The 15,037-nt window shown below is 41.6% G+C and overlaps 1 protein-coding gene and 1 pseudogene across 3 annotated transcripts in view; both read right to left on the bottom strand.

Moving 5' to 3' along the window:
• Window positions 1-15,037, bottom strand: part of Zzef1 (zinc finger ZZ-type and EF-hand domain containing 1) — a 124,862-nt gene that overhangs the window by 98,222 nt on the left and 11,603 nt on the right. For all 3 annotated transcript variants that reach the window (XM_029545621.1, XM_029545623.1, XM_021212533.2), the window contains exons 2-3: window positions 4,710-4,854; window positions 1,247-1,441 (exon numbers count right to left, since the gene is read on the bottom strand). In XM_029545621.1, coding sequence (XP_029401481.1) covers window positions 1,247-1,441; window positions 4,710-4,854 — 340 coding nt within the window. The remainder of the gene's footprint in view (window positions 1-1,246; window positions 1,442-4,709; window positions 4,855-15,037) is intronic.
• Window positions 9,490-9,699, bottom strand: LOC110331709 (annotated as a pseudogene).

Below are 15,037 nucleotides of genomic sequence, written 5' to 3'. Positions count from 1 at the left end.
TTTGTAGACCAGGCTGGCCTTGAACTCAGAAATCCGCCTGCCTCTGCCTCCTGAGTGCTAGGATCAAAGGTGTGTGCCACCAAGCCCGGCTTTGCCCCATCTTCTTATTGACTACACTGTGATACCACAGAAATGGTATCTTTATAAACCTACACTAAGGGAAGAATACTTTGCACTTACATTTCTGTAATTATGCTTTTTTAAAAATCATATTTGTTAATTTGCTTGCTTATTATTTATTTATTTGAATTTGTGTGGGGGTAAGCACATGTCATAGTGCACAGGTGCAGAAAGCATAGGACAAACTGCAAGAGTTGCTTTTCTCCTTCTATTGTGTGTGTTCTGGAGATGAAACTCGGGATTTCAATCTTGGTCATAAATGCCTTCAGCTGCCAAGCCATCTTGCTGGCTCAAATGAGGCTTTTTAAGCCACTTATATTTCTGAGTATTTCCTGGTCCTCCCTTCTCTTTCTTTTCCAGGTTAACAGTCTTTCTTTGAAAGATCAAGTCATATACTGTTTATACATTCAAAATGTAAATATATGCACTTATGAACAACCAATATTTACTTGGGTGTTTATTGCCATGGGACAAAAAGTTAAGTAACAAACTGAGAATAGTTACAAAAAAAAAAAAAAGAAAAGAAAAGCCAAAACTCAGCATCATTAATATGACAGAAAATATATTTTGCTCCTGGAATGCCTATTTTGATTGCTTATGTTTTTGGCTGAGAGTCTGATCTGTTTTTCTTCCTCTTCCTCCTTTTCCTCCTCTTCCTCCTCCTCCTCCTCCTCTTCTTCTTCTTCTTTTCTTCTTCTTCTTTTTCTTCTTCTTCTCCTTCTCCTTCTCCTTCTCCTTCTCCTTCTCCTTCTCCTTCTTCTTGTGAAAGTGGGTCTCCATGTGCATCACAGCACACATGTGGAAGAAGGAAAAAGCATTCTGAGAGGCAGGGTTTCTCCTGTCTCCGCTGCCGCCCTAGATACTCAGACTGGTCAGCTTCCAGCTGATTCTCCTGATATGCTTTCCATGCATGCTGAGATCACAGATGTGCACCATTATGTCTTACTTTTTATACAAATTTTGGGGACCAAACGCAACTCATCAGACATGCCCACGAAAGGAGACAGGCTGAACATTCTTAGGCTACAAGCTGGTCAAGGATTTTCAGACATACTGGCTCACCCTTTACTAAACACTGGAAGAAATAATAGGAGAGTATTTTCAGGCAGCTCTCCCATACACATACCCTTTTCTTTTTGTACCAGCTGATCCAGAGACTCCTTCAGAACTGACGATCTCATGGTGCACATGTTATTACAGTGGTCTAACATTGGGTAGGGAATCACCATGCTAGAAATCCGATTGCGATGCAGGAAGCGCAGTATCATTGACGAGTGAATGCCAAGGCCCTCCTTTGACTCTGAAAATATGTCGATGAAACCTAAAGACATAAAATCCATTTTTGGGGTTTTGATGAAGCAACCACAATAGTTCCCACATCCTGTACCTGCTGCCCCATCTGAATTGACTAAATTAAAAACAGCCATTAACTTTACTGAAATTTCAAGCCTCATAAGGAAACAAACCTGGAGCAATCTCAATTTAAGAATTTCAGGGACTAGAGAGATAGCTTAGCAGTTAGGAAAAAATATTTTTAAAGGATATATTTATTTTTATATTTATTTGTATGTATGAGTGTTTTACCTGCATGTATGTATATGCTCTACATGCATATCTGGTGTCCACACAGGCCAGAAGAAGGGATCGATGCCTTGGAGCTTAGTGTTCATGCTAAAGTCCTAACAACAAAACATCTGTTGCCATTGCTCGTTTCTAGCAGAATTTTACATGGTGTAAAAAGTACTTGGCATATGCTGTCTCATATGGCCCCCACAAGGTGTAGCATGTTGTCCAGGGGTGGCAAAGGTCCAGGCAGCCTTGCTTTACAACAGGGTGGATATGAAGCTCGGGTGACTCACAAGATAGCGAGAAGAAGGTGGGGTGGGGAACACTCCTCCACTCCCTCCTTGTGCTCCTCCTGCCATTCTAGATCCTTCTCCCAGTGACTCATCTGAAGCCTGATCCTCCATCTTCTCTTCATTCTCAGCACCTCTTGTTCAGATACCCCATTTAGATGCTCTAATCATCTTAGATTCCCTGAATGTCTCCTGACTCCCATGTACAATTGTCCCAAGTAATCTTATGAAGACATGACACAGACCATACCTGCCACTGTTTAGACTCCTTTTCTGGTTCCTTAGAACCAAAATTAATGAGTCTCAAGTTGAGGTTACTATGCCCAGAGGCACAGGTGAAGTAAGCAGGGGAAACATGGCAGTTTTTCTGGAAGCAGAGACACATTTGTAGATTTTCCCCCTACTTTTTAAATGAATCATAATATATGAAAAGAAAGTCAAAAAAATTTTTTAAAGTCACATAGTTGTATTATTCGATAATTTTTCACAAGTTCAAGTGACCTATGTAAATAGCCTCTGTTCAAGATGCTAGCAGTCTCTAGGGAACTTGTCTTTAATAGCAGAACAGATTCACTAGAAGAGTTAGAAGGATTGAAGGCCCTGAAGGGGATAGGACTCACACAGGACCACCAACAGTGTCAACTAACCTGGACCCCTGGGAGCTCTCAGAGACTGAGCTACCAACCAAAAAGTACACATAGGCTGGACCAAGGCCCCTAGCACATATGCAGCAGAGGCTGCCTTGTCTGGCCTTAGTGGGAGAGGATGTGCCTAATCCTACAGTCTTGATGCACCAGGGTGGGGGATAACTAGGGAGGCCCCACCTTCTCAGGGGTGAAGGGGATAGGGAAGGGACTCTGTGAGGGGGAAGCTGTGTTTGGGATATAAATAAATTTAATGTAAATAAATGTAGATAAAAGTAGATAAAATTACCTAACATACAATGCTGAAATGGAAGATGTTTTCAGTTTTAGGAATGTTCTGTAAAAGAATGGATTCCAGTGAACTCTTAAGTGTCAACAATGAAATGCAAGAACAAGTTTCAGTGTGAGAGAATATTTGAGAGGGGACTAGGAAACTACACAGGACCACATAGATATGACCTCAGTTTACAAAGGCTTGCAACTGTGACAATTCTTGTATGTGTGATACTGCTGCATATTTTTGAACTGAAAGCTCTGAGTCCTGAGTGTACTATATGAGCACTTCAGGATCTGGACGCTGACTCACTCTCCATCAGCCTTTCCCTCCTCCATCAGGCCTGCAGTGCAGCAGACATTATCCACTGGTAGTCTCCCTTCTCAACCCTACCTGCAATACCTAAAACTCAGGTGATAGTTCAGAGAGATACAATGCTTGCCTAACATTTGTGAGATCCTGATTTGATCCCTAGCACATTCATGCACATACACACAATCTGAGAAATCCAAACAATGCTACCCACATATTTGCAATGCAAAGGTGGGAGTGACTGTAAATGCTAAGATATGCTAGCTAAATGAAATTCAAAATTCAGCTTAACTACCATGAGACCAGGAAAAATAATACAGGCTACCTATGATGCCAAATAAGAATTATATAATAAAAGGCAACAAAACATTCATTCTCCATTAAGATGCAGACATTTTCTTTCCCTGGTTCAATACATCACTTGGCAGTAGGTCAGAAGGATCAACAGCCATTAGACTCACACCATCTGCCAAGACTATCCTGCCTTTATTCCTGCCCTAGAGACACTAAATACTGTCACTTGGTGTACAGAGCAGGCAAAATTCTTAGGTCAGATGATGTGCAATGCTATTTCCCTTTCAAATTGAATTGGCATCTCACTTGAAAAAAAATGAAAGTAAGACTTATTCTGATGCTGTCTTTATGTAAGTCTGAGTCACCAAGGAAATCATCTAAAAACACAGACCAGGCTGGGTATATAGTAAAGTTGTACAGTGCAAGCCTAACACGTATAAGCCCATAGGTTCTAGCCTCAGTACACACAAGAGGTGGGGCAGTGGGGGCAGAGGGATCAAGAACAGGAACACAAAGAAAACAAAACAAACAAGCAAAAAAGATTTAAAGGCAGTATTTTTTAAGAGTACAACAGGTAGAAGCACCACTGCTTAATTTTTAACATTTTTTTACTTTATAAAAATTACTAAAGTTTCAAAGTAAAAGATTTAGAAAATAACAATAAAATGTTTGCCACATGCCAAAAATAAAATGTGAGGACACAGCAAAAATAAGAGAAGATCACTATTCTAAAGGTGCTTACACTATTAAAAATGAATTAATTACAAAATATTAAGTTGCCAAAGGAAAAAAAAGAAAAGAAAAAAAAAACAGAAAAAGGAAAGTAAAGAAGAGCACTGCAGACAGAGGCGGGATGCTATGGGAACATGCAGCCAGGGGCAGGATTCCATGAGAACATGCAGGGCCAGGGATGCTTCTGAAGGGAGCAAAGCTCTTGACCAGGGGGAAGAAAACCAGAAAACTGCCCAGCCACCGCTGCTGAGGAATGAAAGTGATGATTTCCCTGATTTCGTTCAGTGGGGGAATTCACAGTGCCACAGCTGGGTCAGTCTGCAGCACAACGTTGATTTTTGTTCTAAGCTTTGTGCAGTAGTTGTGCCATAACCAACGAGGCTTATCCTAGATGCCATTTCTGCTGCATTTACTAACTGAAAACACTCTGGTTCTAGGAGAATGTCTTGAGCCTTCAGAATTCATGTGAGCACCTACCTGGAACAAGAGAACAGGCTTGCAGTTGTCTGATGACATGGCTCAGCTCCCCTTGAAGATTGGCTCCACTGGAGTTCTTGAGGGCCTCCAACATATTCTCAGCATCAACTGTCCCATCTCCCTCAGCATCAAACTGGGCAAAGGCCTACAATGTAAAAGACATATATATGTACACATATGTATTTCATTCAAAGAACAAATAGATTCAAAATATTAGATCTTTGTGTTTTATGAGACATATTTGTGCACCAAATTTATAGTCTCATTTCTCCTCCAAAGTACTAATTCTTCCACATCTCCAAATAATTTCAGAAGAAAGCATCCATTGTAAAATTTTTCAATAGTTGTACATTGCTGTGGTCTGAACAGGAAATGTCCCCTAGGGGACTGGAGAGATAGCTCAGTGGTTAAAAGCACTGACTGCTCTTCCAGAGGTCCTGAGTTCAATTCCCAGCAACCACATGGTGGCTCACAACCATCTGTAATGGGATCTGATGCTCTCTTCTGGTGTGTCTGAAGACAGCTACAGTGTACTCTTATAGAAAGTGTACTAAGAAAGAAAAGAAAGAAAGAAAGACCGACCCCTATAGGCCCATGTGTTTGAACACTTAGTCCATGACTGGTGGTACTGTTTTGGAAGGTTATGGAAATGTTGGGAAGTAAATTCTGGCTGGTGAATGTGGCTCACTGTGTATGGGCCTTGAGCCTTTGCAGCCGGACCTCACTTTCTGTCAATTTTCTACTTCCAGATTGTAGACTTAACATGACCTCATGTGCTTACTGACAGGTGTTCTGGGTCAGGATGGACTACAGTCTTTCTCAGACTCAGTCAAAACAAACCCTTCCTCCCTTAAGTTCTTTCTTAAATTCGGTCACAGCAACAAGAGATGTAAAGTACAGAAAATGTCAAACACAAAGTGAAAATTTGAAAGAACTGGGTACAAAAGTCTGGGCCTCCTCAACACCTCAAACACAAAGCATTACTTTGGTCTACTGCTTCAGTATTTTTAACCATTGTGGACCTTGCCCTTGCCCACACTAGACTATTTAGGAAACCTGGTTCAGCATGGGACTCAGTTTGAATACTAGTCGTCCCTAATAGCTATGTGGACATGAGTTGTTTGATCTGAAATATAAGCCAGTTCCCACATTCACAAGCTGCTGCCTGGACAAGGTACACAGGAATAAAGTCCTTTACAATTAAAGCATCTAGCAAAACAACGTTCATTTTCTAATCTATAAACCTCTGCTTCCCCGTCACATTCTACAAGAATGTCCTCACAGAACTGTGCTTTCTCCCTGTCTCCGTCCCTGTGCCCTGGTTTCAGTCCTGTTGCTGATACATACACTCACACACCTCCTCACTACCAGAGTCTTCCAACCTTTCCAAGTAAGCTTCGCTTCCTCAAAAAGTTGCCCCCCTTGCCTTACTCCTCTGCTCCATGATCAGGAAAATAACCCAACAAGGTTCCATGATAGACACAATGCCCATTTCCATCCCATCATAGATGTCTGGACAGTACAGTATTCAAAAGGAACAGGTACAGATTCCCACATTTGTAACCAGAAACTTTAGGCATGAATGTAGGATGAGACAGAATTTAGAAATAATGTGCTAAGGACAAATCCATAGCATTACTTTTGCTCTAATCAGTCTGACAAGATTGTCCAAAAAGTGAATAGGATCAAAGATTACACTAGTCAAAGTACAATGTACAAGAGGAAGGATATGTCCCATACCCTGTGGAGAACAGGATTTTGTGTGGTATGTGTGTTGAGCGAACTGTCTAGTGATTATACTTAGGACCTTGCTCATACCAGGCAATCGCTTCACCACTGCACACATCTGCAGATCACTGGGAGTGTCTTAGTAGAAGTTACTATTGCTGTGATGAAACACTATGACCAAAACCTAGTTGGGGAGGAAAGGACTTATTTGGCGTACACTTCCACATCATACTCCATCACTAAAGGAAGTCAGGGCAGGAACTCAAACAGGGTTGGAACCTGGAGGCAGAAGTTGATGCAGAGGCCATGGAGGGGTGCTGCTTACTAGATAGCTCTGAGCCATTACATGGTTTGCTCAGGCTACTCTCTTATAGAACCTAGGACCACCAGCCCAGGAATGGCCCTGTCTACAATGGGCTGGACCCTCCTACATCAATCACTTATTAAGAAAATGCCCAACAGGTTTGCCTACAGTCCAGTCTTACAAAGGTATTTTTTCTCAATTGAGTATCAAGTTGACATAAAACTAGCCAGCACAAAAGACCCCTTATCAACTTGACACAGACACATCACAGCTAAGCCACAACCTTTCCTTTCTTGTTCATCCCCAAGATCCCACATTGATATTAATATCACAATATTAAAAGATTCTACAAACTTAAGAAGTCCCATAGCCCCAAATTCAAACAGTTTTAAAAGTTTAGTTTCTTTTTAAAAAATAACAGAAAGTCTCTTTTTAAAACCCAAAGTCTCTCAAAAGCAGAGGATGGAGGCCTGGCTTGTGACATTCCAGAGGGATGTTTAGGAGTCACTCAAAGCCTCTATCAGACCATTGCAGATTTTGAGTTAAGAATTTCTGGCTCAGGCCTTTAATCCCAGAACTCGGGAGGCAGAGACAGGTTAGTCGGGGCTGTGAGTAACAAGATACCAAAGCCACTAAAATGAAGCCTTTGTTTTGTTGGGGTAATGGATTCTGGTCAGCCAGAGGTGAGAAATTAGCAGTGATTAAGATCACTCTTAAGCTCTCACCTCTCTTATTCTCATCTCTAGCTCTCCTTTCCCCCTCCCTTCCCCCGTCTCTCCAAGTGGCCATGGCCAGCCTCTCTTTCTGCCTTCTCTTTCTCTTTACCTTTCTACAATAAAGCTTTAAAACAAAAACAAACAAACAAAAAAAAAGCTGGAGAGAGGAGAGATGGCTCAGCGGTTAAGAGCACTGACTGCTCTTCTGAAGGTCCTGAGTTCAAATCCCAGCAACCACATGGTGGCTCACAACCATCTGTAATGAGATCTGACACCCTCTTCTGGAGTATTTGAAGACAGCTACAGTGTACTTACAATAAATAAATCTTTAAAACAAACAAACAAACAAAAAGGCCAGTATCATTTAGGTGAAATCTTTTTTTTTAAGATTTATTTATTATAAGTAAGTACACTGTAGCTGTCTTCAGACATACCAGAGAAGGGCATCAGATCCTATTACAGATGGTTGTGAGCCACCACATGGTTGCTGGGAATTGAATTCAGGACCTCTGGAAGAGCAGTCAGTGCTCTTAACCACTGAGCCATCTCTCCAACCCCTGGTGAAATGTTTTAAGAAGTGTTTCTTCAGTGTTAATACACAGAAACTGGGTTTTGGAGGTGGCCAAGTCGTACCTTGTGTTGGCAGCTGAATTTGGTAGTGTAAGAGTCATCCGGGTGGTACTGGGTTTTGGTGACATAAAGAAGGAAGAGGTAATGGAGAGCAAATGAGGCCTGGATAGCACTGTGTGGCAGGGCTAAGTCCTGAAAAGGGCCCAGAAGAGGCTATTGGAGAAAATGCAGCCCAGCTGTAGCAAAAGACTCCAACCAGTACCACGGGGTGACCACCAAGAACAACAGCAGGCATGGAATGAAGCTGGCCTGAGCCTAGGGACAATTGTTGTGTGCTGCAGAGGGCAGAGCCAGAGAAGTAATCTGAGCCCTACACTGCAGAACTCTTTAGCTGGTAGCAACAGGTACTGCTAAAGTGAAAAGCACATTTAGAAGCAGTTAGAAATTACCAGTGGACATTCATCTTAAAGAATTGTTGAATTTTTTTTTGTTTGTTTGTTTTTGTTGGTTTGTTTCTAAGTTAAGGGGTTTTTATTTCCTTTACATTTTTGAGTCCTTATATTTTAGAATTATACAACGAGGGGCTGGAGAGATGGTTCATTGGTTAATAACACCAATTGTTCTTGCAGAGAACCTGGGTCCTGTTCCCAGCACCTGCATGGTGGTAGTGGCTCACAACTATCTTTAACTCTGGTTCTAGAGGATACGATGCCCTCTTCTGGCCTCCTCAGGCACTGCATGCATATGGCGTGTACACAGACATGTAGGCAAAACATCCATACACACAAAAGAACAAATAAATAAATCTTTTAAAAATGCACAATGACATTGATAAAATGTTAAGCTTTGCTTTTAAATAATTTGGACAAGAGAAAATTGGTGGTGTTTAGAACAAATAAAGTTTGCCTTGAATTGGCAATTGTTGAAACTGACTAAGGTATGTGGGAATCAGCCCACTACTGTCTCCATTTTCCTATGTTTGAAAGTTCCCATTTTTAAGAAGGCGTTCTTCCAACTTGACAGAGGCTTAACCCTCCAGAGAGTTAAAGAGTAAAGACTGGAAGATGGCAGGCAGCTAGAAGTGAGAATGCCACCCTGCAAGTGGGAGGCTGGTGTCTCCTTGCTAAGTGGTTAAGGACAACCTTCTCCAGAGTTCCCACAATGCTAGCAGCCAGCTTCATATCCTTCCAGAAAGAGACAGAAGAATCTTCCCTGGGGAAGCTGACAAGCCTAAGAGAACAGGTGACACAGAATCACCCCATAAAAGTGTCTGGCCAATGTATCTTATAGTCAGGCTCACAGACCATAGCCAGACACACAGAGCAGTCAGGCTGTAAACCACCCCACCCCACCACATCCCCTCACAGAGTCTTTTTTTTTTTTTTTAATACAAACGCTTTATTTAACAGTTGTTGGTCATTCTGTGGGCTAAGTAGGGGATATCCAGAACCCAGCAGCAAGGTCAGCGCAACCTCCGAGCTTCTCTTTCTGACTCCAATTGGGTGAGCACGTCACCCTCTGAAACAGGGCCTTTGACATTTCGGGTGATAGAGCAGCTGGCGTCATCCATAAATTCCACTCGCACCTGCGTGCACTGTCCCTGCGAACCTGTAATGCCCAGCACTTCGGTTACCCTGGCCAGCTTGATGGGCTGCACACGACCCGTGTCCATGACGGTGGTGATCTGGCGGAGACCCCCTCACAGAGTCTTACTCAGGTTGACTGTGAACCAACCCTGCAGCACACACAGGCAGAACTTTTACCTGTGATGCTGCTTCAGCCTCCTGAACAGCAGCCCAGCTCTAGTCCCTTACTCTTCTATTGTTTTTGTTTTATTGTGAGACAGTGTCTCACACTATGGCTACCCTGAAAGCTTGCTCATGCTACTCTCAAACTCCTAGTGAGTGTCTTGCCTCTGTATCCTGAATGTTGGGTCTAGTCCCTCATTCTCTGGTGAGTGGATAGCTTAGAACCACTAGACAGCCAAGAAAATCCTACATAAAACACAGAAAAGAAAGATTATATAGGAGAAGAAAACTTCAAAAGAGTGATTAATTCTTCACAGACATGCCTAAAGGTATTTTTTTTTTTTTTGGTTTTTCGAGACAGGGTTTCTCTGTATAGCCCTGGCTGTCCTGGAACTCACCTAAAGGTATTTTATCCCTAGCTTTATTAAGGTGTATATTTCATTTCCCATAAAATTCAACCCACTAAAATGAACAGTTCAGTGGGTGTCAATGTAATCAGAGTTGTGAAATCACCACTCAGCAACCTTCAACCTATATTAGGGAACTATTGCTAAAAGCAGGAGACTACAATCCTGCACTCAGAAGGATACAACAGGAGGCTCTGGAGTTCAAGCTCAGCCCCCCAGTTATATATTGAGTTCCAGACTGTCTTGAGAATCTTACCTGCACATGTAATCTCAGCCCTTGGGATACTGAGGCAGGAGAACTGCTATGGGTTTGAGGCCAGACTGGGGCTAAACATCAAGTACCAGGCCACTCAGGGCTATACTATACAGCAAGTATAGTCTCAAAAAAACTAAGAAAAGAAACTCTTATTAGAAAAGTTGAAAGGCGGCTGGAGAGATGGCTTAGCAGTTAAGAGCACTGACTGCTCTTCCGGAGGAAAATCCCAGCAACCACATGGTGGCTCATAACCATCTGTAATGGGATCTGATGCCCTTTTCTGGTGTGTCTGAAGACAGCTACAGTGTACTTACATATAATAAATAAATAAAATTTAAAAAAAGAAAAAGAAAGAAAGAAAAGAAAAGTTGAAAGGCAAAGATTGCTAAAGGGACCAGAAAGAAAAGTAAAAAGAGAAATGATAGAAACTAGAAAAGAAAAAGAAATCCAAGCAGACTGACTTAGAAGGTCAACTTCCAAACAACTGAGTTCCAGAGAGGTGTGATGGTCACAGAATGCAGAAGGGGAAATCACAATCATATAGAAATTTGGATGTTTAAAGGCAGAATGACCTACATAATGACCAGGAGAACAATGTAAGGATAATTCCTAACAGCAGTCAGGCACCATGGCACAAAGTGAAATCCCGGCACTCAGCTGGGCTGCTGTTGAGGAGGCAGAGGCAGAGGCTTCCAAGTTTAAGGCTAGCCTGTGCTATAAAATAAGACTCTGACTCACAAAAGAGAAAAAAATATCCCTAATAGTGAGGGAAACAGAAGTTCTTATTTCTAGGAGGAAGAAACAGTTTCCTGGCAAAAAGGTCATTCTTGAATTAGAACGTGAACAATCAGTGGACACAGTGAAGGCAGAAGGCAGTGGGAAAGGTACCTCTGGCATCTTTTGGAGGGGCCTTTCTAACGTAGAAATCAACACTCTGTGAGAGTAGAATAAAGATATTCTTACACATACACAGTTCAAAAAGAAAAGAAAAGAAAAGAAAAGAAAAAGAAAAAGAAAAAGAAAAAGAAAAAGAAAAAGAAAAAGAAAAAGAAAAAGGAAAAGTTCCCTTTTCAGAAAGTGCCTCAGGATGTGGAGTCGGAGGCACCAGCATAGCAGTTTGGAAGAAAACAAACTCATCTTACAGCAGATCAGAAGGCTCAGGGAGACTATTCCTTTAAGAAGACAAAGTGAAGCCCAGCAGTGGTAGTGCATGCCTTTAATCCCAGAACTTGGGAGGCAGAAGCCCCTGGATCTCTGAGTTCAAGGCCAGCCTGATCTACAGAGTGAGTCCAGGACAGGCAGGGCTACATAAAGAAACCCTGTCTTGGAAAAAAAAAAAAAAAAAAAAAAAGGAAGGAGGAGGAGGAGGAGGAAGACATGAAGTTAAGAAGAAGAAGGAGGAGGAGGAGGAGGAGGAGGCAGCAAAGTGAGCAGGGAGTGGAGGCAGAAGAGTTCAAAGCCAGTCACAGTCACATGAGTTACATGGTTAAGATTCTGTCTAAAGATAATTAACTAATTAAAAGACATCAAGAGCGCTGGGGCTGGAGACGCAGCTCAGTGGTTAAGGGCACTTGCTGTTCTTCCAGAGGATCTGAGTTTGGTTCCCAGTATCCATCTAGGTAGCCCCAACCATTAGTAACTCCAGATCCAGGGGCTCCAACTCCCTTTTCTAGCCTGTGAAGACTGCGTCATACACATGATATATAGCCACAAAAAATGCACATAAATAAATGTTTTAAAATGTTAAGAAGGTAGGCTAGGTACGGTGAAAAATGCTTTTAGTCCCAGCACTTAGGAAGCAGAGGCTTTCTAAGCGTGAGGCCAGCCTCGATAGAACACACAGTAAGTTTCAGACCAGCCAAAGCTTCATAGTTAGACCTTTTCTTAAAAAGAAAAGAAGCTGCTGGGGGCTGGTGAGGTGGCTCAGTGGGTAAGGGCACCTGACTGCTCTTCCGAAGGTCCTGAGTTCAAATCCCAGCAACCACGTGGTGGCTCATAACCATCCGTAACAAGATCTGAAGCCCTCTTCTGGAGTGTCTGAAGACAGCTACAGTGTACTTACATATAATAAATAAATAAATCTTAAAAAAAAAAAAAGAAAAGAAAGAAAGAAAAGAAGCTGCTGATAGAATATCCATGTGCCATGTGTCAGAATATGTTGACCATTTTTGTTTGATGACTTTTAGACAAATTACAGAGAATCTGTAGCTTAACTAATGATAAAAGACCTTAAAAACAAAGACAATAAAAGTACCAGGGCTGCATCTGGGGCACAATGACCCAGTCAGTGCTTTTGTAGAAGGTTTGATTGATGTGGAAGGCCAGGGTTTGATCCCTCACACAGCAAGTCTTTTTTAGTTTTTGTTTTTGATTTTTCTTTTAAGTACCAATTCAATTTTTAATTCCAAAGAAACTAAAAGGATTTCTCAGCATTGGGAAGTCATAGTGGGATACTAATAGAAATCAGCTACAGGAAAAACAACTTACCTAACCTTTGATATGAAAACATCAAATAGTGATTTAAACAAACCTAATACCATCCTAGGAGAACAGCAGGTGTGCAGGTGTGGACAGGAAGAGAAAAGGTTCATCTCATTTGTGATGGGTAAAACCATTACTGAAAGAAAACCTCAAAGAAGTGGGCCTGGAGAGATGCTTCATTGGTTAAGGACCTGCCTGCTCTTCTAGAGGATCCGAGTTGGATTGCCAGTCCCACATGCTGATTCATAACTATCTCTAACACCAATTCCAGGCATTCCAGTACTTCTTCTGACCTTCTTGGGTTCTTGTACACACATAGTGCACAGACATATACTCACACATATAATACACATGAAGTAAATATTTTTTTAAAATTTCAAAGAAATGATATAAGCATGTTTCTTGGTTGATGATACCATGATGAATACCCAAGAAATAGCCAAATTGTTGAAAAACAACTGTTTGGGGGAAGTAGAACCGTTTTAGGGAAGGGGAATGGGGCACTGGTTTTAATTCTGGTGGGCTCTATACTCTGCACATGTATAACTAATAAAAATAGCCCCCCCCTTTTTTTTTTGAGAGAGGGTCCTTGATTGGCCTGGAATTCACTATGTAGATTACTGGCCTCTGACTCCTGAATGATGGGATGAAAGATGTGTGGCACCACTCCCAACTAAAGACAAAAAGTGAAAGTACCTATTCAAACATGGAATGGATGAGTAACGTTTTAATTTTTAAGAAAATATATTATGTGTATGTACAGTTTGTTCAGATGTGCATGTGCCAAGTCACATGTGGAGGTCAGAGGCCAGTTTAAGGAGTTGGTTTTCTCTTACCACAGGTCTTTGGCCCAGACTCAGGTTGTCAGGCGTCAGCAGCAAACATTTCTACCCACCAACCCTCTTCCCAGCACTCCAAACCAGACCCCCACAACCTTTTTTCTCTTTTAAGACAGAGTCACACTATGTAGCCCTAGCTAGCCTGGAACTCTCTATGTAGAGCAGACTGGCTTCATATTCAGAAGTTCATTAGCTGAATGCTGGGATTAAAGGCTTGCATGACTACATCCAGTTTTGCAGACCCCTTTTAAAAAGCAATGCAATGTTTCCTCTTGTTTGGGTAATATTTTATACACAAACTGGAGACACCAACCATTAATGAGATGGTTTGAACAATTAGATAAATTTGAATATGGACTGGGTATGTGATTAAACAGATATGGAAAGCTGAAGATTATTAACTAAAAAAAAAAAGAATTAAGTAGGCTGGAGAGATGGCTCAGGAGATGAAGGTGCTTGCTGCCAATTCTGAGGAGCTGAGTTCAGTCTCTGGGTCCCATACCACAGAAGGAAGGAACCAAGTCTCAGGAGCTGTCTTCTCACCTCCACATGAACACCCAGGTACACATGTACTTCCCACATGCACACATAAAAATATGAAATAAAAATGTAATTTAAATAAAGTAGATTACAAAAAAATTGTTTGAAGAAAAGGTAACTGTATTTTCCATATTAGTAAGCAAATATTTATATGTGTTTAAAAGACCAGAAAAAAATTTATATGTTAATAGTAGAATAGATTTTATAGTTTCCAAATTTCACTTATCTGCATTTCCAGTCTTGTATAATCCACATACAGCACCTTTGTGAAAATAAAGGAGAACATTTAAAAACTGGGAAACTGCCGGGCAGTGGTGGCACACACCTGTAATCCCAGCACTTGGAAGCTGAGGCAGGCGGATTTGAGTTCGAAGCCAGCCTGGTCTACAAAGTGAGTTCCAGGACAGCCAGGGCTACACAGAGAAACATGTCTTGAAAAAAACAAACAAACAAACAAACAAACAAACTGGGAAACTTTGAGGGCTGGAGGTATAACTCATTTTCTCAGCATGAGAATGCTTGCATGAGGCCCTGCATTCCATTGGTCACTCCACAAAGCATATTCCAAATATAAAAAGTGGACATGGGAGTGAGGTGGCATAGAACCCTGAGCATCCAGGTGAGATTACAACAGGACTAGGGAATAGCTACTTTCTAACTTTATTTTTTTCCTTTCCTTTTTTTTTCCCTTCCAGTTTTTGGAGACAGGAATGTGTGTGTGTGTGTGTGTGTGTGTGTG

Source organism: Mus pahari, chromosome 14 (assembly GCF_900095145.1).
Source record: "Mus pahari chromosome 14, PAHARI_EIJ_v1.1, whole genome shotgun sequence".
Classification (NCBI taxonomy): Eukaryota; Metazoa; Chordata; class Mammalia; order Rodentia; family Muridae; genus Mus; species Mus pahari.
The sequence above is the reverse complement of the archived record's forward strand: the minus strand, read 5'-3'. Positions and strand labels throughout refer to the sequence as shown.